Source organism: Chelonia mydas, chromosome 1, assembly GCF_015237465.2.
Source record: "Chelonia mydas isolate rCheMyd1 chromosome 1, rCheMyd1.pri.v2, whole genome shotgun sequence".
Lineage (NCBI taxonomy): Eukaryota > Metazoa > Chordata > Testudines > Cheloniidae > Chelonia > Chelonia mydas.
In genome coordinates, this window is record NC_057849.1 from 238,024,948 (window position 1) to 238,048,350 (window position 23,403).

Here is a 23,403-nt window from a genome sequence, read left to right on the forward strand (position 1 = left end):
TAAGCATTTGTTTTGCTAGCAGTCAGGAACATGTCAGCAGTCTAAGAATTAGTCCTTAATAACTATAATATACTGAGTGGTTGGGAGAATATTTTTGAACATCTGAAATCTAAGCCATCCAGTCTAACCAGCAGGGAGTTAGCTATTGCTGACTCTCCGAATTGCTGTGACCTTGACAGTTCCATGTGGGAAGCAAGGAGTTAATGCATTTGTACATCTGAAGGCCTTGACTCTCAGCTGAGTGACTTCTCTCTACTGTTCCACTTCTCTCTCTGATGCAGTGAAAAGTATTTTAATTAGGCTTCCTTTTCTAGGTGAAGACAGAAGGCTTTCACTGTGAAACCTGAGAATACATGTCCCTCTTGTGCAATGCATTTTCCTTTCAGACTGATCTGTTCTAGGTACCAGATCCCAGATTGGAACTTTCTTAGTCTGGCTATTGGGGTGAAAGGCAGAGCCTTGCTCTGGGGAAAATTTGTGGAGAGAACATTTATACAAAAAGTCAACTGCTTTGCTCCCACCATTCTGAATTGGTCTGTTTGTTTCTGTCTGAATAAGAGCTATCTCCCTAATCTGCTAGCTTGTCCCTGCGGTGATGTCAGACTCTGGGGTTTATGCCATCATGATTGGTTACCACAGAAATAACTGAGATGTCGAACTCACCATTATCCCTTCACTGCTGAATCAAATAGCAGGGAATTTGCGGGTTAAAAATATAAGTATCTTAGCTTTTTGAAAAAATGGTAAGGACAATGTTTAACTCTTTTTGCTTTTACATCCCTTCCTCCAAAGGATCTTAAATCGCTTCCCAAGCATTAGTGAATCTCCTGTAGCTTCTTTACAGTATTTATAGTAAGTCCTTTGTGAAAGGGATTATGTCTCTATATTTGTACAGTACCTAGCACATTGGGGCCCCAATCAAGAGTGGGGGGCCTCTGACCATTATGGTAATACAAATATTAAATTGTAATATTAACCCCAGACTGCGTATAGGAGACTGACACACAGAAAGTGTCTAAATTTTGGGGACCCAACTTTAGATTGCTGAGGCCTGCTTTTTCAAAGGTGCTAATAGTTCTATTTAAGTCAGGAACTTTGGTTGCTCAGCACCTTGAAAGTCAGGCCATTTAAAATTGGACATGCAAAATCAGAGAGTGCTTTTGAAACTTTGGCCTTACGTGACTTGTCCAAAGTCACACACAAAAACGTGTAGCAGAGCCTAGGATAGATCCCAGATCTCCTGACCTGCAGCCTCGCATTCTAACAACTAAGTCATGTTTTCTTTAAGTCAAATACTCTAATAATGTAACTGTTGTGTTTATAAAGTGCCTCTTGACATGCAAGGAGTTCAGGGTAATCCACAGTCAATTAAACTGCTGTGATATGCAAATTAATATATCAAAAAAGTCCAGATCCCACAGCATCTTTTAAAAAGGGAGGTTTTACACAAGAGCTAACATTTTAAAAAATCTCGAGAAAAGGAGAGTTCTAGGATGATATTTGACAATGCAGAGGGATGGTCTGAACTGTGTGTGTGAGAAGAATGAGTTTCACACTCCATGGACTGTCGCAGTAAAAGCTCTGTCAGCTGCCAATCTACTGCAGGATAGTGGTGCATCTCAAGGCAGGTGGTGATGGCCAGCAGCAGATAAGGTGTAAATTTTAGTCAGGGTAATTAGCCATTGGAACAATTTACTAAGGATCTTGGTGGATTTTCCATCACTGACCATTTTTAAATCAGGATTGAATGTTTTTCTAAAAGATCTGCTCTAGGAATTCATTTTGGGGAAGTTCTATGGCCTGTGTTGTACAGGAGGTCAGACTAGATTATCACAATGGTTGCTTCTGGCCTTGAAATCTATGAATACAAGACAGAAGTGTGTGTGTGTGTGTGGTTGATTAAGTAGTAGAGATGAACAGAGCTCTGTGTTCTGACCTCAGAATTCCCCAACATGTCAGTATCTGAGGTTTTGTTCTGGCCCACTCTAAAAATAGGGGCTAGATGAAAAAAATTACATCTGGAGCCAAACTGCTTAGATCTAGGGATTTGGTTCAGGTCTGTCTGTTAAATAGTATGTGTTGTAAAGTGCTGCTTAGTGTGAAAGTTCCTCTTTAAATCAGTGGGGTGTGAGCCAGCTCTCTCATGGTGAAGTGTGTCTGAAAGACCTTTAATAACTCAGTGGATTTTCCATCCCAGTGGAGAAGTAGAGCGTAGAACTCCCTATTGATTCCCCCCTCCCCTCAAACTGAGCCACCATGCTCTGCTTGCCCTGTGTTTGATGTGGAATGTGCCATCTGTGTCTCACATTGGGGGAGGCAGGGCAGGTTTGCAGTCTTGCTGCTGTGAGGGCTGCTCATGACTGTATCTATGAGACCCTCCAGGCATGCCTGCATGGGTGGATTTAATTGTCGTCATGTTGACCCTCCTTCCCCTTCACTTCAGCAGCCCTTTCTTGTTATGTTTGCCCTTTCCCCCACAGGTGCTGTCTTACACCTGCATGACTATGCAATATTGAGCGTGGACTGGTTGGTGCACAATGCCACCTACCTACCTGACTGCTACATCTGCTTCACCCATGTGGGTACTGTTCAGTTTAGATTTTCCAAGCCTCACCCTCCCAGCCCAGTGCCGCCGGACTGCTCAGAGTGGGTGTTGCTAGAGACTTACCGGAAGCAGCTGCGCAACATCAGTGAGTTTGATAACAGGTGTGTGAGCAATGGTCTGAGGCACTCTGGAGTTTTATAGCACTATTATTCATTGCTTGCTGGTTATTTGCTAACAGGACACATGTCTTGCAAGGTCACTCTGGCCCATCGTCCTCCTGGGGTGGCTGCTCTGGAAACTGGACTCTCAATTTAAAATCGCATCACACACACACACACACACACACACACACACACACACACACTGTAACAAGCATGTTATGGTTGCAAAGTCAAACACGCACAAGTTAGGGAATGCACTGTCTATCCTACGTACTGAATGAGGCAGGTTTCCTGTGGAAAAAATAGTATGTGATCCTCTAATGAAAGACTTTCCCATAATGCATGTGCACAGGCAAGCTTAATTCTGGCTTTTCCTAACTTTTGAGTGCTTGACTGTCCAATCTTAATGGTCTTTCAATGTAGGGTTTTTCAAAATGTAATATACACAAATATTTAAACAGAGACTGTTTGCTCCTTAGGGCACTGGTCACTTATCAGCTGGAAGATACCTTGGAATGGAGCATTAATGATTTGGGAGACTGTTCAGATTGAGGAGCTACCAAGCATTAAAGTGCCAGTTAGTGCAGCTCCCCTTCCTTTGCTAAAAGCAGAGGGAGAGTTCTGCCTTCTGTTGGGCTAGAGAGTGCTGGTTCCCCAGAGCATTCCCCTCCTCCTCAGCGGGTGAGGTGAGAAGTCAGCCGGCTGAGGAAATCGGAAATGGGGTCAGAAGGAGAAGCTGGCGCCTGTGGCTTAGGAGTTTCTAGGGCTCCCAGCCTTGCTTGTCAGTAGGCTGAGAAGCCGCAGCACCTCATGGGAGAAGCAGATGTTTGCCGGCAGCAAGTCCCGTCTCCATCAGCTTCTTCTAGAGGAAAGACTGTTCCCCTGCTGGCTTCCCACCCCTTCCAAGGGAGAGTGGGGAAAAGGGAGACCATGACACCAGCTCCCTTCTGCCTCTCCAGAAGAGAGGGAGAGAAATAATAGACAAGAGGGATTTTGCATCAAATCTCCTTTTGAAATATCTGAACAAAGGCGGTTGCCCTGGATGTTTCAGGGTGTTCTGAGGAACATCCCTCAAGCCCCCCATTCTGTTTTATTTTACAGAATACAGCCTCTTCCTCCTGGTCTAATCAAGAGAACCCCATTTATAGGAATAAGGGTGGGAGAGCATGAGGGAAGCGTCTCTGCAGAGGACCCCACACCGCATGCTTGGCTGTGCTGGCTAGCGGCCTGCTTGAGACATGAACTTATTTCAGACACACTTCTTATCACCATTCAGTGTCCCTTTATCTTTTATTTTACAGTAATACCTAAAGGCCCCAACTGAGTTAAGGGACCCGTTGTGTTAGGTAATGTACAGACTCATAGCCCTGGTCTACACTAGGAATTTACATTGGTATAGCTTCATCTCTCAGGGGTGGGAAAAATCCAGGCCCCTGAGAGATGTAGCCTTACTGACCTAACCCCCGGCGTAAACAGCACTAGGTCAACAGAAGAATTCTTCCATTGCCCTAGCTGCTGTCTCTCAGGGAGGTGGATTTCCTATGTTGACAGGAGAACGCCTCCTGTCGGTGTAGGCAGTGTCTACACTGGAGCGCTGCAGCTGTAGTATTTTAAGTGTAGACAAGCCCATAATAAGAGACAGTCCCTGCCCCAAAGAAGCAATCTAAATACACAAGAGAAAAGGGGTTGAGGGGATGGAAACAGGCATAGGGAGGTGAAGTGACTTGTGCAGTTCTCCCAGCAGCAGAGGCAGGAATAGAAGCCAGGTCTTCTGAAACTCAGCACCCAGGTTTATCCACTGGACTGTGTTGCCTCTCACTGCATTTAACGTGTCCATCACCACAAGATGATGTAATGCAATGTCCCCACATAAAGTCCAGGCACATGATCACAACCACCATACTGAAGAGCTCCTCCTCCTATTTTGATCTCTTCCCTGGGTGCTAATCTGGGGGTTGGGGAGGGGTTCTGGCAAGGGAGGAGTTGGTCTCTTGCCAGGAATGAGCCCTAATCTGCTATGCCTCTCGGTTTCTGGAAACACTCCCAGTCCCTTGAACATGTGCCCCACAAGTAACCTCCCTTCCTTCTGTTTGCCCCTGAGCATCGACAGGCTGAGGGAAAAAAGATGTTGGGGTGGGTGGCAACTGATGGTTAGTTGGGTGCTTGCAAGTATGTGTCAAGGGCATATGGCATCTGGGGAAGGTTCAGGCTCTCTTATGTACAGAATGGGGAGGATCAGCAAGCGTGAGGGGAAGGGTGAAAGTGTTTTCCAGGGGCTGTACCCGCTTCCACTAGTTTTCAATGTGGAAGTGGAATGAAGGACTGGAAACAGACAAACCAAACAATCCCTACAATCAAACTGTTTATTTTCAAGTTTAAAAGAGGTGTGGGGAAGTTCGGTTACTACAACAGCCTTCCTTCCAAAAAATACAGTGTGGTTATGAAGATATGACCACTTCCTAAAGGTAGGGACATCATTTGCTATGGGAGAAGAAAGGCAGTTGTCCCCACACCAACTTTTCATAGGTGTACATCCTATACACCTCTCCCTCCACCATTACAGGATATGATATAGTCACATATAATGTTCTGTATGCTGACACACAACTTTGCCTCCCCCTCCAGACTATTTCTGAAATGATGCCCCTGCTTAAGAGTGATCTGCAAAGTAAAAGGGACCCGTCTTTATATTTTTTTGCTGCTTTATAATGTAGAGAGGCCCTGGAACAGTGTGTGTTATTTCCCGTCCCCCGTTCTTTTTTCTTTTTGTTTTTCATATTAGAAATTCAGGTCTTGTCTGACCTGACTCTAGAGTACTCTGTGGGGGCTGGAGAGCTAGTGAAGTGGTGATATGCAAGAGACTGAATGTCGAGCAGCAGAGGGGGGAAGAGATTCGTGGTCAGGGAGTTTAAAAACATTTAAAAAAATCCTCCGCTATTTAATTCCAATGATTAACACTTTGGAAGGACTTTTTTGTTAAATATTCAATACCTCTGACGCTGCGTGAGTGCTCACAATAAACATGCTCGGAGACACTCAAGAAAGCAAAGTTGACATTGCTGATATTCATAAGGTGAAAGAGCTCTGAGGCCAGAGCCCAGGATATCTAAAAGATTGGCTAAAGCTCCAAGATGTAGACTCCACTCCTTGAGCACAATGGAACTTTCTGCCATAAGGGTAAAGTTTATCAGTGTAGGAGATATAGCTTTCTTGGGTGCTGGTCTCAGGCAATGGAACAAATTTCCATGGGAATCAAGGACCATCACAAACCTCACCGCCTTCTGCTCCAGGTGCAGGGTGCATTTCTTCAGCCTACTTTCTTTAACAGAAACTCAGAGCAGAGTGTATGTTACCAAACCAAAACTCCATTGCACTTGCAGTTCTCCCCTTAGAAAGAGGATGAGAGAGAAAATGAACCACATGTGATAGATGTCAGTCATGTTGCTTAATACATCACTGGAAGGTGCTCAGATACTATGGTGATGAATGCAGCGTAGGGACCCATTTAGAATAGAAAACAAGCAAACAAACCTTTCAGGCCTTCACTCTATACCATAAAGAAGCAAAGTAGACTCCTGTAATTTTGCCCCCTTGTGCCTACCATTGCAATAGCTTTGTTCTGTACATGGTCACACATGATCCAAGCAGGGTCTTTCTAGCTGAATCCAACCACTGACTTGCGCTTTTTTCCCTAGAGAATCAGCAAACCCCAGATTTGTCTGTGTAGGTTATTTGTGGCAAAGAGTTTGATCCCTTAAAGGAGTAGCATGTTATCAAGGATGGATTGCTATATCCTCACAGTTATTCATACGAATAATTAGTCTTAAGGGAAGGGGGATTTGTAAGAAATGTAGCAATTAATTTTTTTAGGAGGGGTGTTGGTGGCTTATTACTAGTTCTAACACAAGAGCACAGGCTACGTAGACACAACAGGTTATATATAAAAGAATCTGTGTAAGGGGCCACTCTTTCTCCCCTATATACACGGGAAAAAGAGCACTACACATATTTATTGAAGAAGTCTGTGCCAGGAAAATCTATGGAAAAATTACTTTGATAAATAACTGCTTATTGGTCCTTATCTAGAGGTAAACTATGCATGGTCACATGAATAGACTCACATGGTCCTTTGACCCATCTTGAGGTTCTTCTTCAGTGTTCTACACCTGATAGGGACAAACTCCAGGCCCACCCTCCAGGCAGGTGTTCTCAGCTGACCTTCTGCAGTTTGAGAATAACTTCCCTTGAGCCAGTATCTGGGGGAGTTTGCTTAAACTGGAACTCTGCATCAGTTTTCCTAGAGGCTTGCTGTGCAGTCCAGGTTCTTCCCACACAAAATCTTTCCATCCTCCCCCGCTGAGCAGGAGCACGCCCTCTCTACTTAAGGCCAGTCTCCAGCTGAACTCAGTCAGATAAGCTTGTGAAAAGATGCCTCTAGTGCTTGCATTCCTGGTTTCTAGGGTGATGCTCCACTGTCACCACTCAGTGCTCCCCAGAACATGGCTGACATGCGGAATGCCATTGCATGCAGTAATACGGAATATTTCATATATTCCTCCCCGGTTAAGGTGCAGTTCCTTTCCATTTATTTTCTTGTTTCCTGAACAGGATCTTGTGTTGCCTGATGTTGTGTATTAATGGAACAAAGGCCCTGTTGTCCAAGAGGACAGAGCTAAAGTTGTTGTGGAAACCTTAACTCTGAATTTCCTGACTCTTGTGCATTTAAAATCTCATCCTTAAGGTGGCACGAATGTCACTTGTATATAATTTTACTTTAAAAAATAAAAACAACCCCCCACATGAATAAAAGTGAGGAAGAAGTGCAACCAGAACCACAAGAAGGGTGCTCCTTAAGTGACTAAAAAAGCAGCCAGTGCACAAGATGCCTGGTGAACAGATTCCACTTTATGGTCACCCCTTTGAAGTTTCCTGTTCCACCTTCTGACCAGGCCCAGCACTGCTTGTTTATGAGGTTAGACAAAATCACATCTTATAGCAATAGGACAGTAACTTTTAATTCTAGACACTGACGCCTCTTGGAACAAGATAATAAGAGCGTGAATCATATCTAACTCTTCTATATAACATAGCAGAGCACTATCGCTAAGCCACCAGGGAAGACATCACACATTAAATAGCATTAAAGAGCAGTCACAGTTATCAAAGAGAGGCAACAAGCCATGAAAGTATTCTCTGGTGATCTTCCATCCAAATACTAGCCAGGCTCAAACCTGTTTAGCTTCTAATATTAGATAAAATCAGACCTACTCAGACTGATAAGACTGTCAGCTTTTAAGCATCCAGCTATTTCCCCCTTGGTTGCAACTAACTGTAACTCCTACAATTTTTCCATCCCCAAATGAACCTGTTCACCAGTTGTATTGCTATTTTGATTTTACACCTCCAGCTTGAACATTTGATACACTAATTTTCAGGTGGCAAGCTTGAAAAGTTAAGAGAGTTACTGCCATTGGAAAAGTGACCACCCTGAGTCCAGGATTGGAGCTGTTTAGAGGATAAATATTACTGCAGTGTAAATTCAAACAGAATTGCCTGCAGCTGCTCATGGTAATTGCAAGATAATCAAGTTCTTTCTATTTCCACCAAACTCCCCTTGTTACTACTACTTGGTGCCCTCTATGCTTTGGTGAGGAAATGTATGTTCAGGCAAGTTCTGTAAAGTAAACAGAATACCATCCCAGTAAGAAACATGCAGGAACTGAGTCATGCCAGTTGGTTCCCAGGTGGCAAATCTGAAAAATCGAATCCATTGCTGAAGTTGGCAAATTATGAGTTTTGGATTGGTATAATGGAGTAGCCAGATTGGTTCAGTAGGACTAAAGATGTTTTTTTTTTTTTTGATAGATAACCATTTTATTCGGTAGAGTCCTTAATGTCAGAAAGGCACTAAAGTGTGACTTTTTGAAAGTAACTTGCTTAGTAAGGGTGTGATATTGAAACAATGCTGCCCCCTAGTGACTAGAGGGTGTTACCCTCTTGGAGGTGGTAAAGAGTCCCAGTCATTGTAATTAAGGTGATGGGGATGGTTACATTTGCAAGATTAGGTTGTTAATCCTATGTCAGCCACATTCTAATTTGGGAGGCAGAAAGCAATTACTTTAAAATAATCCCCTATGTAGTTTAAATTGGAAAGTATTTGTATTGTGATAATGCCTAGAGGCTCCAGTCAGGAAGTGGGCCCCCATTGGGTGAGACACTATTCTTCATGTTCCTTCCTTTCCCTTCCCCTCCACACCACCTAAAACACACTAGGTAGTGCTGCTGATGCAGAAAAGCTCCCCCACTCCACCTCTGAGGTGGCTGTGGATGGCGGATCCCCATATGCATACAGCTTGGCCTTTGGTGGGAAGGCCCATATCTAAATAGAAGGGATTATATTGTTCTGTGACTCCTGGCTGCAGAACTGCCAGCTCATCTTGTGTACACTCCGAAATCCAGCTGTCCTATTTCTCTTTCTGTAGTTTGCTGAAGAACATGACCCTGGTGACTGACAACCCTGAGCTGACATACCCAACACAGGCTTTCATTTGGAGAAGATTTGAAAATGTCTTTTTCACTGCTTCTGGCCTTATCTGCTATGCACCTGTGTTCAAGGCCTATTTCTATCAAGGGCTGTTGGAGCTCTATGAGGATAACATACAGTATGTCGAGATAAGAGCTATACTGCCACCGGTACGCACTTTATGGCTTCTCTGATATTATTTTAAAACCTTATTTCTCTAACTTTTCTCCAGCCCTGTCTTGTATTTGGATTCAGACCCTTGCACAGCTGACCATATGGGGGTGGAAAAATCTGCTTCGATTTGAAAGCTCTTTGCTGGGAACTTGGTATGACAGTCTCCTCAGGGAGCCCAGAACCGTAAACCACTGTGTCACCCTTTGGCTCAGTAAGTGAGAGCTTGGCTGCTGCTAAAGTGTGTGGTCAGCTCCCTGACACTCCAGTCTATTTGCCGTGCCAGCAAACTCCTTGAGACTCGCCAGTCAAAACGTTGCCTTGCAGGTAACAACCAATGAACCCCAGTTCCCGAGTTCCCCCAGAGACGTCTCTCTGCAGTGTCCAGTCTTTCTCCCTGGACACTCACAGAAGGTATTATGGTTGCTGCCTCTAAAGAGAGGGAGCACACACCAGCCTGGTAGATTAGCAGAAGACTCATGATTTACTTCAATACAACAGCACAAACACAGTCTATAGTAAAACTAAGAATAAGTTTAGTAACAAAGATCAGAGATTTAAGTGGCACCAGGCAGAAGAAAAGAGATGGAAAAGGGTTACAAACAAAACAAAAATAACATGCTTTCTAGTGCCTAAAACTTAATTCTAACAAGCTATATCTTTGCCTAAAACAGTTCCTCGCTTACAGCTAGTCACCAGCAGCTCCTGCCTCCCTCACCAAGAGGATCCACCATTCACAGGCTCAGAGTTTGCTGTTCCCTATGTCTCCTAAGTGATGGATCACTAGAATATCCCTTTTTGCTCCCTTTATAGCTCCCAAAGTCTATTGTCTTCGTCTTAAGAACCACGAAGACTTCCTGGGGGTGCAGACTCTGTCCCCCGGTGTGTTTACTAAGCTGTTTCCTGTGCTGCTTGTTAGCTTGATTGCTTTATTTATCTTATATGTAAATGTACTTTAATGTCTATGGCTTACAAAGCTTGGCCCAGACAGGTAAATCCACATTCCTTTGTCTAAGGCAGGCTTGTTTATCAAGGCTATCCTCAAAATATATTTTAGGAACATTCTTTCCAGCATAGATACATAGCTCTTTGTACACCACCCCTGCAGACATCACACAATGATCTGACTAGTGTATAACCAGCTTTCATAAAAGACCTTACTCAATGCACTTTTATAGTACAATGAATCAACTGATTGTATATACTATTAATCACTTACTCTTTGAGGTTCAGACCCCTGTTCAGACCCTGGGGTATCTGGACTGTGATTGTCACACTTGGTTGTTCAGGGGAATGAAATGGATGATGCTCTGTGTATTCTGCAGTTGGAGGGCCATGGAATTTGCTGTGGTTTCCATCCCTTGCTGCAGAACTGTGCTCCAAAATCTGACCTGTTTGTTTTTTTGTTTCTAGTCTTCATTGCTGTGACGATAAGCTTAGGAACACAAACTGATGCAGTGTTCTCTCCAGAATGTATAGACAGCCTGAAACAATAGCTCGGAAAGTTGTGAACGTCTCCTTTCTTTTCAATTAACACTGGAACCTAAGGATAATAATGTTGATATTTAAACTATCATTTTTTTTCACTGATTATCACCTATAACCAGTATAATTGTCCCATAATCCCAAACTGCCTTGGATGCCTTCCCAGGTGCCAAAAGCCCTGACTGCCCCCTGCTCAGCTGATGAAATCTTCAGCTTCACCTTGACAACTTTGCAGTGTGGCCACATGTTGTGAATACTGTAATCTGCACCACATTGAAAACATGGGAACATTGTGAAACAAATACAATTTAATATCAAAATAAATAACAGAGGCAACCATTCCTTGTCACATTTAATACAATAAAAACCTCCACTTAAAAAAGAAAAGTTAATGAAACTGCTGTGTAATTTCCAATTGGTCGCATCAGAAGGACAGAGAATCCAGGGGCCTTGCAACAGAATGTAGGCACAGTTTGCCCCTGAATACATAGAGCCTTGTGAATGGGCTAACCTTTTTTAGCATGTAGGTTTCTAGTCTCACTCCAGACTACATTGGCATTGACTATAAATCATTGCTATCGAATTGGACTACATGAAATGGGTGGTGGTCTCAGTTCAGCTCGAACAGTAGGTGTCTGTATCACATACACCATGACTGCAATTGGTTTTAAGTAATGCCCTCAGTGGCATCTGCTTTAGTAGTGAGGCAGGTGCTGTTGTGAATACAGAGACTGAGCCACCTTCCCACTTGTCGAAGTGTTCCCAGCTCAGCCACAGCATCCCCAGAGCGGACATTCTGGCACTTTCTGCCAGCACTAACATTTGAATGGGGGGAAAAATGGTGTTTCTTGCTTTGTGGAGGATGGTGATTGGCCAATTTTGCTTGACTTACCGGTCCCAAATGTCTGTTGTTGTGGCAGCTGGGAAGAGAAAACAGTTGCAATGTCAAAATGCTTTTGTCGTTTAGCAGTGTCAATGTTGAAATGGACCCAGTGAGCCAAGGTAGACTAGCCAAAGATGTCTGGGATGCTAAAAGCCTTCATTTACCAGACAGCCAGTGAGCCCAGATGGAAAATGTGTACTTGGGAGGAGAATGGAGGAAAGCTCTTTACTGGAAAGAGGCCAGCGTTTATAGCATAGCTTTCTGGCCTATCTCTACCTATCATTCCCAACTAAACTCTACAATAAAGGTGGACTGGGTGCAAAGGCGCAGGCTGACACCTCTGTTGCTAGAGACTCATTTGTAGGACTTGGGCAACAGTGTTTCTAAAGCCAGGCGTAGAAAATCTTGGATTCCCTGTGGTCGTGGAAAATGTCCTTTTGATAATCTGCAAAATCCCACTTGGCTTCTTGTGTCTGTGAAGGTGGTGATTACAATGCAAGAGGGTCCCAGAGCGGTTAGGAGCAGACGGGGGAGAATGAGATGAATATAAGGGAGAGAGGGCAGGGGAATGAAGAGAAAGGTGAGTAGAGCCAAATTAGGGATGGAGGGGAAGAAGGGCAAGGAGATGAAGAGATGGAAGGAGAGCGAAGGAAAGGACAAGGTGAGAGTGGGGGATGGAGCTGGTGATAAAGTCCACCTGTGATAAAGTTTGGACAGTGCCCCTGCTGCTTATTATTATTAATATTATGGTACTGTCTACTGGGCCCAACCAAAACTGGGGTCGCATTGTGCAAGGCGCTGTACGTAGTCCCTGTGCTGAAGAGCTCGCAAACTAAATAGATGAGACAAATGAAGCAGTATTCTCCCCATTTTACAGATAGGGAGCTGGAGGTACAGAGAGATTAACTGACTTGCCCATGATCACTGAGGAAATCTTTGGCAGAGATGAGAATTGAACCCCAGTATCCTGAATTCCAGTCTAGTACCTTAACTGTAAAACCAACCCTTTCTTTATTCTTGCCATGCTCCTGCTATCGTTGACGGACATGGTATTTGTGAGCAACCAAACATGCAGATGCAGTGTCTCAGTAATTGAGGTGCTCTGTAGCAAGCTCTCGTGTTCTTCCTGAGACCCCCTGAACTCCAGGGCACTTGGTTACCATGTATGTGTGTTAAGAAGTCAGGTTATTGTATGCTATACTGTGAAAGCAAAGTGTTCTCCGGTGCTTGCTGGTTAATCAGGCACCAAGAAAAGGTATCCCGAACAATTTAACTACTGAGTCTTTTTTTTCTTCCTGGCACTGGACACAGTTTGGATTTCTGGCCTTATACACCTGCCATTTTTAATTCGAGCCACAGACTACTTCAGAATTGTTCCATCTTTCCTTCAAAGTTTAGCAGTGTCACTTCTTTCTCCTCACTAATCACAGACCATCCTCTGCTCTTTTTTTTTTTTTTTTTTTTTGCATGTGTTTATTCTTTCCACAGGTGTATGAACTGGATGGGACCCAATACAATGAATCCTGGTCTGTGGCAACGTATCAGGAGGTGACGAGGCAGTTTGTTAAGGATCACCCTGATTTTATTGGAGCAAAAATTATATTTACAACACACAGGTAGAGGCTGCTTGCATGGGGCAAGTTTGGAAGTGTTCTATGTGTAAATGGTCATGTTGTCGTGCAGGCAGGATCAATTGAGTGGCACAAGTGGTTACAACAGAGAGACCCTGGAAGTGATCCAGATTACATTGCTTCCAGTGTAGTGAGGCCTAGAGCATTAACTCCTGAAGTGCTTTCCAGCATATAAACATCTGCAGGTGGAAATGACTGAGGGTGAATGTGTGCAGTTGTTCATAGAAGCGAGAATGTGTACATGTAAGATGATTGGGGTTTGTTAGCAATGATGGTGTGTATGGAAAAGTGATTACTCTTGAGCTGAAAAGAGCGGCAACGAGTGAGCAGGAGGCTGTTTCTGTGTGTGTGCACATGAGAAGTGAGTGTGTTTTCTCAAAGCCTTATGTGTTCTCTCCCTGAATCTTGATGCATCATCTATTTCTGTGGAAGCAGGAGCAACAGCAGAACAGCTGGGGGGTTGGTACTGTATATTTCAAAGCTCCTTCAGGGACCCTGCAAATGCTGCCTTCCCAGAAACCTTTATACACATTTGAATCCAACAGACTCCTATGGCCTGTAGTGGGTTAATTTTAAAACACAATTAAAATGCAAAAACTCCTGCAAAATAATACACAGAGCATGTTTAAAATATTACCTATACAGTTGTTCTGGTTCTGCCCCGTCATTGGCTTATTGATACAGGGGAGATTGGCCAATTAGTCCCAAACAGTGTGCATGATGCTGGTTAACTCTAGTCATTTGGGCTTTTCTTAGGCATTTATGCGTTTTTTTTTTTTATATTGGATATTCCCTTAAGGCTCCTGATCATAATACAGACAGAACCTGAGAAACTGGTTCCATGGAAATGAGCATCAGCACCTTTCTCTGTCTCTTGGTTTTCAGAAAGCAGAATGTTACCGAGATTAAAAAAGCCGTCTATAAGGCCATGGACCTCCGAGCCACGTTTCCGAACACTCTGGCGGGATTTGACCTGGTATCTTTGTATTATTTCTTACTTGGTTTTGTATTTAATATTACAAAGGGCTGAGTTGTGATTATTGGTACAAAGAGATTTCAGAAGGGAAAAACAGCAAAGCAAGCTGTTGAAATGCTTCCCCATTGTCTTTCGTCCTGCAGGATCCCAAATAACTTTGTTTGCATAGGCATCAGCCACTACAGTGCAGCCACCTCTGGGGAGAAGTAGCTATAGAATGCCTCACAGCCATACTTTATAACTGCATTTGGGAAGTGAAGTAAAAAATAATTTATTTCATTTAAACTGCAGATGAAATTGAGGTGGGCAGGATGTAATTTGTGGAGTTGGAATTTGGCCAGGAAACTGCCAAATCTTGTAGAAAATGCAGTGGGATTTTCAGTGACCACAAGTGGTCCTGATCTCTGTTCTAATCAGCACTTCAGCACAGTGTCTCCTGAGACTCTGCAGGTATGTTACTAAGTCTTTACTCAGAGGAAAGAATGCCACCTACTTAGTCATGAGCAGCTGTTTCTACAGCGCAAGACTTATGCTGGCCATTACAATTCAGGACTGAGGCAGAGGAAGAGTGCCTAATGAAACTACTGCAGGAAAATGGGATATAAGTTATCTTTCTTCTTGACACCAAACCCAGCGTCTAAAACCTGACTGTCTGTCAAGGGGAAAAGCAAGGGAGCAGCAACCAGTATCCCAGACTTTCTGCAAAGTCATTCTCAGGCTGCTTTTGTGTTAGTTGCTATCTCAAGAATAAGAGCTTTGGTGGGGATTGGGAATGTGTATGTGGGTGTGAGTGCGGAAATGTAGGGAATTCTGTTATTGGTGGAGATGCAATGGCAGCGACATGCACTAGCATCCTTACCAGCTGCACTATTCTCTTCTTAAAAACATGTGTATGACCTATCTTTTACAGAGAGGGCCTGTTCCTGGCTGTTGCAAACCAGGATAACTCTGTGGAATTCAATGGAACCATGCTAGTTTTCACCCCTGGAGGAGCTGTTTAACAAAAAATAGGAATACAGTACTGGAATTTCAGATGGCAACGTAGGGCAGTTTCAAGCCAAAAGACTAATGATCACCAGCAGCGTGTTCAGAAACATCTTTATTCTTCTCCCCAGGTTGGGTTTGAGGATGAAGGACACTCTCTATGGAACTTGAAGGACGCCCTGACCATTCCATACTCCCTAGGAGTCACTTTACCTTACTTTTTCCATGCTGGTGAGACTGGTAAGCATGAGAACACAGGCCATGTGGGGGTGTGGATACTTGGATACTGAGGAGGAGAGCTGGGGGTTGTATCATGGGAAGTGGTTTGGTATAGTCTGTTTCCCATCATTCTTCTACGTCAGCAGAAGATCAGCTCACTGCCATAGCATACTGGATGGTTCCTCCCATTTTCAGGTTCCACATCCCCTACCTGCTCCCTACTCTCTCCCATTGTCTTCATGTCCCTCACCATCACCACCATCTCTGTCTGTGTCTGATACTCATTGTCACCTTCACCTGTCTTCTGCATTGAACACTCTCATTTCCTCATCTTGGGCTGTTCCTGGGCCTGTTCTTCTGGAGTCAGGCAGCAGGAGGTGTCACTGGTGTTGCATAGCTATCCCCTTACCCGAGCAGTGTGTTCAGTTGTCTCCTCTCCCACACTCACCAGCACCAGAGAGGGAATTTTTGAGGCCATCACCAGCCAGAGTCATGTTTTTAAGCCCATTTGCTAATGAATGTCACTGAGTCAGCTACATATCTTAGCTTAAATATGTTTGTTCAAATAATTAAATATACCCTTTGTCCTTTATTGCTGGAATAACATGTTTACATGCAATATATTATTCACCCACCAGATGACGTGCGGTGCTATAGAGAGTTCTAAGCTGGGTGTAGTCCCTGGTAGACAAAGGAGACAAGCCATGAGGAAGCCTATTAGTTTGTATTTGAGGCATTTATTTAAAAAATAAAATAAATTAATTTCCTGTTTGAGAAGATCTGTTTCCAAAAACATGGAAGTGATTTGGAACCATCTTTCTCTCCTCAGACTGGCAGGGCACCTCTGTAGACAACAATGTGCTCGATGCTTTGCTGTTCAATACCAGTCGGATTGGCCATGGATTCGCTCTCATTAAACATTTAGTAGCCAAGAATTTGTCCCTTAAGATGGATGTTCCTATAGAACTCTGCCCAATCTCCAACCAGGTAAGAGCTACCTGAGTGACCTTAGGTCTCAAGTCAGGAGCTGGGACCAGAAATTTAGAATTTAATAAATGACCTGCAGCAGGGTGTTGCTCAACATATATTGGCCTTTGTGTAGATACCGGTTAAGGGTGGGGGGCAGGATGTATCTGTGTTATCCTTTACCACTCTCCAGGTGCTCTTTGTCCTGCTCCATGACTGCCTCTCATGTCTCATTGGCCATAGAAGGTCATTCTGAGAGGGAGATATATTATGTAGAGGATATTTGCATTTTTGGAAGGTGGGTGAGAAACAGATGCATTTTTCTATGTGGGAGGTTCTAAAGAACGATTTGTGGGGAGGGGGACAGAGGACTACTCTGGAGACTGAGTCCCTGTCCTTTAACTCAACCATTATGGAGACATTCTTTGCTTGGTTTAATTGCCACACTTAATGGAAATTACATATGGTCTCTTCTTTCTCTTTCACCTATTCCCTTGTTATGGTCTCTTTGCTGTTTTTTTTTCCCCTTCAGAGCAAAACATTAGGAATATGTATACGAACTATTATAATGATTATTTACTTGTACCGTGGTAGTGCCTAGAGGCCTGTAACAAGAAGCTGGTCCTTTGGGTATGTGTGCAGTCCAGCATGCCTGTTACAGGGAGGTAGCTCCTTTAAGACAAGAGTTTTGGGACTTTTAGATGAAGCACATGTCTAAGGGATCATGTGACCTGGGATCATGTGTCTGTCTATGAGAATATATAAAGCAAAACTCCTGGTTCACTCTGTGCAGCCTTCTCTAGATTAGGATTTGTAAGGTGTTAACAAACACCTAGTGTAGTGTAGTCTAGTGTAGACAATGCAATGCACATTTAACACGTGCCAAACAGAGTTAAAGCCTTGACCAGTTTAACACATGTTAAAGGCACACTGCTTTGTTTACACTAGGCTGTTAACATGTGTTAGCTAATACCTTACAAATTCTACTCTACAGAAGGCTAGGGAGACTGGAGCGAGGAGAAGATAGCTCTCCATTGTGGAGGCTGGAGGCCTGAGACTAGAGACAAGGAGGGTCTTAGCCTGAAGAGGCCTGAAACAAGTGACTGTGAAGCCTCGAGGGAAGGGCCAGAAAGGAGTTGGAAAGCCTGGGTAACAAGGGTGCAGGGTGAGTTCTTTCTGTGTAGGGTAGATATTTTTTGTTTCATAGTATTAATTAACCAGACCCCACATCCGTTGTGTGGTGTGCAAGTACCCCAGAGGCGCAGTAGTAGGGAAAACTAAGATAGGAGGGTCTGGGGAAGGAAACGCTGTTACAGGCTCCAGTCCCAGTGTGCTAGGTGCTGTACAAACATATGATAGAAAGACAATCTCTGCCCCAAAGAGCTTCCAAACAAAGTATAAATATATACTGCAAATAGCTGTAAGAATAACCCATCCTTGCTTCTTCCTCTTCCTCCCCCTCATCCCAAGGTCCTGCTGTTAGTATCGGATTTGAGGAACCATCCTGCTGCTGAGCTGATGGCAGAGGGACACCCCATGGTGGTTAGTCCAGACGATCCATCTGTCTTTGGATCAAAGGGTGTGTCGTATGACTTCTATGAGGTGTTCATGGGCATCGGCGGGATGCACGCTGACCTGAGAACCTTAAAACAACTGGCACTAAACTCTCTAAAGTAAGCACACACTCTCGCACTAGGAGTGACACTTGGGGAGATATATGCCTGCTCTGCAGATAGCCACCTTATTCTGTTTTCAGCCCCAGAGTCTCCTCTGTCACTCGGGCTGGGGTTCTGCTGACCCAAAGTCCTCCCCATGTCTCTCATAGTGCAGGATTTGAGGGGCTTGTGCTATCCCAGAGTCTACGCTGTCCATTGTCAATACAGCATCTCTTGGTGTGTGTCTCTTTCCTCCCCTCCCCACCTCCATCCAGTGCCAATTTACCTATGGAGCCTGGCCTCGGGCAGGAGAGAGAGAGGTGATTTTTTTCAAATCACTTTTCATTTGTTTGAATTTTACTTAGTTGTATGTTTTGCAGAGACCCATTATGCATCCTCTGATGGCTTGGCCATTGTGCCCAAAGCATTCTGGCCTGCACCTGAAGCTTTGTCTATTTTCCCAAAGCTGATGCCCAGGCCTATATCAATCCTAGGCATCCTTCAGGGGTTTGGAGGACAAATCTGTTACTTCCCGCCATTAGGAACAGGTGACAGACACAACATTTTTAATCTTTATCTGAGGCAACACAAAGGGTTAATCTTTCCCAGCTTCCTGCCTTTTCATTTTGGACTCAGATCCTGAAATAGTTTCCTCTCCCCAGCCATCCCAATCCCGTGTCTGATCCTTGCTCTCTTTCATCCCACAGATACAGCTCCTTGCTGCCAGAGGAGAAAGCCCAGGCCAAACAGGTCTGGCAGAAAAAATGGGACCAGTTTATAGCTGACCTCTCCAATGCTTTTCCAAGGGAGCAGTAGTGGGGAGGAGGCTCCTCTCTGAGAGACTGTCTGTACGGCGGAGGGAACCGGGACTACTGCTAATACAGAGAGAATTCTTTTTCTATGTCACTTGAACAAACAGCGCTCAAGCTGTGGCCTGGAGCCAGGTGATTTTGGCCAATTATGGTTAATAGCAATCACCCACACCTCTATACATTAAAGTCTTTGAGTGCAGGTGAAGCAGAGCAGTGAGCCTTTAAAACAGAAGCAAAAAGTGCTGCAAATGACCAAAGTAACTGAAGTCAAAATACCATTAAAATCCTGATGTGCTTACTCACTTTTTAACTATTGTGAATGGGAGTTTTCCCTGAACAAGGACTTCATGATTTTGCCTCACATCATTATAAAATAAATATCTCCTCAGGAAACGGCTAGTACAAACATCCCACCATCTGAGCCCATTGACTTTCAGGAGGGCAAGGATTGAAAGCAATTCTTGTCTGAGATCTGTGACTGGTTATGTTTGACCCTGGGCCCGGTGCCAAAATAGTACTGCGAGACTGAGGAACCAGGTCTAAGCTTCTGACATCTCAAGATGTAAGGGCTAGAAACAAGCCGACGGACCCGTACAAATGCTTTTAAGACTTGTATACTTTGTAAAGCAGTGATCAAGAAAGAATGCAAGCGCTGATTGCTGAAAGGATATGCACTTCACTCTGGAACCCACCGTTGTAGGGATTCCAATACACTTTTCAACTGGAAAAGAACCCCTGATTTCAAGAGGTATCTCTCAGATCCATATTAAATAAAGCACCGATCCTGCACTGGAATCTACTAGTGCAGGCCTCTGCACCCATGTGAAGTCCTCTTGATTTCAATGGAATTCAGCATGTACTGGCAGATCCCACTGCAGGATCTGGGCCCAGTCCCTGAGTCCATAGCAATCAGATCTCCGATGTATCAAAGAATTAGTCCCTCGATGTGGCTTCAGTACAGCGCCAGTGTCATTCCCAGCTACTAGCTCTGCAGAAGAAAGACAAAGCAGCAACAGCACAATTGAAATAGTAACTAGATGGAGTCCTTTGAAATAACCGTGACAAAACTGCAGACAGAATTTCAGATGGCAACGTAGGGCAGTTTCAAGCCAAAAGACTAATGATCACCAGAAGCATGTTCAGAAACATCTTTATTCTTCTCCCCAGGTTGGGTTTGAGGATGAAGGACACTCTCTGTGGAATTGTCTGTCTGTTCTTCTGCGGAGAGACGGACAGGGTAGCAGTTATGCTGTAAGAAGCTTGGGCCAGGTATGAAAAATCATCAGTATCATACCTAGAAACTACTCATTTAAAACCCCAGATATGTAAGTAGATCAGAAAATGTCTATGAAGATGCGATTAGGTTTATCCCTTTTATTTCATCATGGCTTGTGGGTTCCTCTGTGCTAACCCCAGATGCTTTTGTTTAGCTTGTAACCTTTAAGCTGGACCTCAAGAAAGCTATTCTTGATGCTTAATCCTTGTAGTTGCTCTTTTAAAATCTAGCAATAGCCTGAGTTCCCACGTGTATTTTCTTTCTTTCTTTTATTAATAAAGTTTACCTTTTTTAAGAACAGAATTGGATTTTTGTGTTTTAAGAAGTTTGTGCACATGTTGTTTAATTAGCTGGTGGCAACAGCTGATTTCCTTTTTTTCTTTCTTTCTCAGTTCTTCCCCGGGGGGGAAGGGCGGAGTGAAAGGGCTTGAGGGTACCCCACAGGAAGGAATTCCCAAGTGCGCCTTCCTGGGCTCTCAGCGGGGTTCTGCACTTGGGTGGTGGCAGCATCTACCAATCCAAGGTCAGAGAAAAGCTGTAACCTTGGAAGTTTAATACAAGCCTGGAGTGGCCAGTATTAATTTTTAGAATCCTTGCGGCCCCCCACCTTCTGCACTCCAAGTGCCAAAGTGGGGAATTAGCCTTGACATGGGCTGAAGATGATAATATTTCTATATAACTGTGAAAAGAGCAATGAGCCGTTTAACAGGCTCACCAGTATCCCCTCCATTTCCACCTCGGCAAAAAGCCTTTAGTAACAGCAACGGTGGCACACACACTCCATGCTTATCTTCTCCTGCAGGCTTGAATCTTTGATGGCCTTTCGGCCAGCAACATGGCTCTAGCCATCACCTGCAAGCATTCTCTGCAATGTCTGCTCTACTGTTGCCAGCTCTGGCAATCAGTGTGCTCCCACCTTCCTATGAAGGATCCAGTCAAATGTCTGGCATGAATCATGTTGTAAGTGTTCAGGGACTCTTATTTTTTGACAGTCAGTGTGGTGCAAGGCTCCCAGTGCCTGGAACCTTTCAGCGGATGGTACTCTTCATAACTATAGGAAGGTTTATACTGTGCAGATCTGATGGGATTTGAAATTATCCAGATGGTTAACTCAAATAAATGGAGTGTTGCCCTAAATGGCTCATCTTTGGACCAGTGACCAGTCCAGCGATTGCCCTGCCAGCTGAGGTATCCCAGTTTGGGTTAGGTCTGGTTGTAGACACTTCCCCATCACCATCCCAATCAGATTTTGTTTTTAACGTAGTAAGTCTGAATTGAATGGAGGGCCCTAACTTCTCTGTATGTGAATTTCCACTATGTTCCTCCTTGCATCTCTCTTTGAACAGGAGCTGTACTCCATGTCAAGATCAGGTCTTTCAGAGACCTTTATAGCATGAATTTCACCTCAAGAAGGTCCTACAGCCAGTTCTCTTGAGTGACAGAGGGAAGGGGGAATGGCCTGGACTGCCTCCCTGCTGGGGAACAGTCCTCTCCTTTAGTTTGCCTTATATTAGAGATGGGCCACAAAGTCTGGCTCTGGATCCAAACCTCCCCAACTCCAGGTGTGTTAACATCCAGGGATTTGGGTTGACTCCTTATAAAGAAAGGGTCAGGCATATTCAGGTTAGGATTCAAATGTCCTCAGAGTTTGGCAGCAGTTTGGATGTGGGGTTTGCTTTAGAGTGACCCATCATTTATTATTGGTTATGGTGCCTAAAGAATCCTGACCCCCTCCCTCCATTATACTCAGGGCTCTACAGACATATAATAAACTTAATGAGTTTTTAAATCTGTTTCCATGGGTCTGTTTCTGTCTCTCACTCTTTAAAAAAAAATCTTTTGACTTCAGACTTAATCCTGAGAGGTACAATAGGAGTTGAAGGTGCACGATGCTTTTCAAAATCATGCCCCTAAATCTCAATTTTGTTCAACATGTGTGCCAAATCTCAGTACAGAGCTTGTCTCATGGACACCTCCTGTCCCATTCACAATTGCCGGGACCATCTCACCTCCCACATGTGATCACATAAGATTCCTGTGACAGCTACAGCAATTGCCTAAGTGGGAAAGTAAAAGGAATTATAGAATAACAATAATAATATTTAGCTCTTTTATACAGAGCTTCTTGTCAGTAGATCTCACAGCTCTTTACAAAGGAGTAAATGTTTCATCATTATATCTCTTACTCTGTATACATCAGTATTTTAATTATTATTATTAGCAGTATTTTTAGCTTCTTTTAACACAATTTAGCAGCTGGAATCAAAGTAAAGAGCAGGCACCATGTGACCAGCTCAGCAAGTTTGAGGACCTCTGCCCTAAGCAATAATGATCAATGGGGACAGCATTTCCTGTCAGCGAATGAAAAGCTGGAAGAACTGAGGAGCTGAGATGAATCCTCAGGAGGCGTTCAGATATTGTAGAATAGAAAACCCATGGGGCCTTAATCTGCCACTTCCTTCAAATGGGTTTTATTATGACTTCAGCAGGCCCTACACTTATTACCTTTCCCCATCACTCTCTCAATATTTTGTAATATTTCCCCTTTGGTTTATTTGTTTGAATGGTACGTGGGTAGCTCTTCATTAGAAATGTATTGTATTGTGATCATATTTGTATGGCGTTGCACAGTGGCCTGAGTGCCTTGGCTACGAGGTACCCTAATAAATTAAATGTTTATGTCCTGATCACTAATAGCCAGGAAATGCCTGACACATTTGTGGTTGTTAGGCAGGCCATTCGTCTGGTTTTAACAAGCTGGACAGTCGTGGTTTTGTCTGGTTTGTCCCCGTCCAGTGCTGATGTAAAATCAGACATGGTTTTGTCCTGCAGCATTCACGGAGGAGGCCATTTTGTAGAGTACCCTGCTCCACCTCTGCCAGTAGGATTTCACATGCATGCTTTGTGTGAGGTCACGCTGGCAGTAGTGGGGTCATGCAGATGGGGACAGGGACAATGATGGTCCACGTCCTGTATTCTGGGCATGCATCATAGGGTGACCATCTTTGCAGGATGGAAATAAGGGAAAACCACAAGGGAAAAATACTTTATTTTAAGGGACATTTTAGTCAAACACCATTTCCCTTAGCATATCATGTATTTTCAAGTGTGCATTT

The 23,403-nt window shown here is 43.9% G+C and overlaps 1 protein-coding gene across 7 annotated transcripts in view; it reads left to right on the forward strand.

Annotated features, from left to right (window-relative positions):
* The window catches only part of ADA2 (adenosine deaminase 2), a 30,305-nt gene extending 9,717 nt beyond the window's left edge, over positions 1-20,588 (forward strand). For 4 of the 7 annotated variants that reach the window (XM_037877715.2, XM_007070811.4, XM_043540161.1 and 1 more), the window contains exons 4-11: positions 2,481-2,706; positions 9,189-9,399; positions 13,257-13,384; positions 14,285-14,375; positions 15,491-15,599; positions 16,408-16,565; positions 18,015-18,217; positions 18,907-20,588. In XM_037877715.2, the coding sequence (XP_037733643.1) occupies positions 2,481-2,706; positions 9,189-9,399; positions 13,257-13,384; positions 14,285-14,375; positions 15,491-15,599; positions 16,408-16,565; positions 18,015-18,217; positions 18,907-19,015 (1,235 nt within the window). In that variant the 3' untranslated portion in view covers positions 19,016-20,588. Of the gene's footprint in view, positions 1-2,480; positions 2,707-8,141; positions 8,275-9,188; positions 9,400-13,256; positions 13,385-14,284; positions 14,376-15,490; positions 15,600-16,407; positions 16,566-18,014; positions 18,222-18,906 lie in introns of those variants that run through there. The other 3 variants (XM_037877743.2, XM_043540177.1, XM_027832956.3) reach the window with 3 other exon arrangements.
* The last annotated feature ends 2,815 nt before the right edge of the window (positions 20,589-23,403 follow it).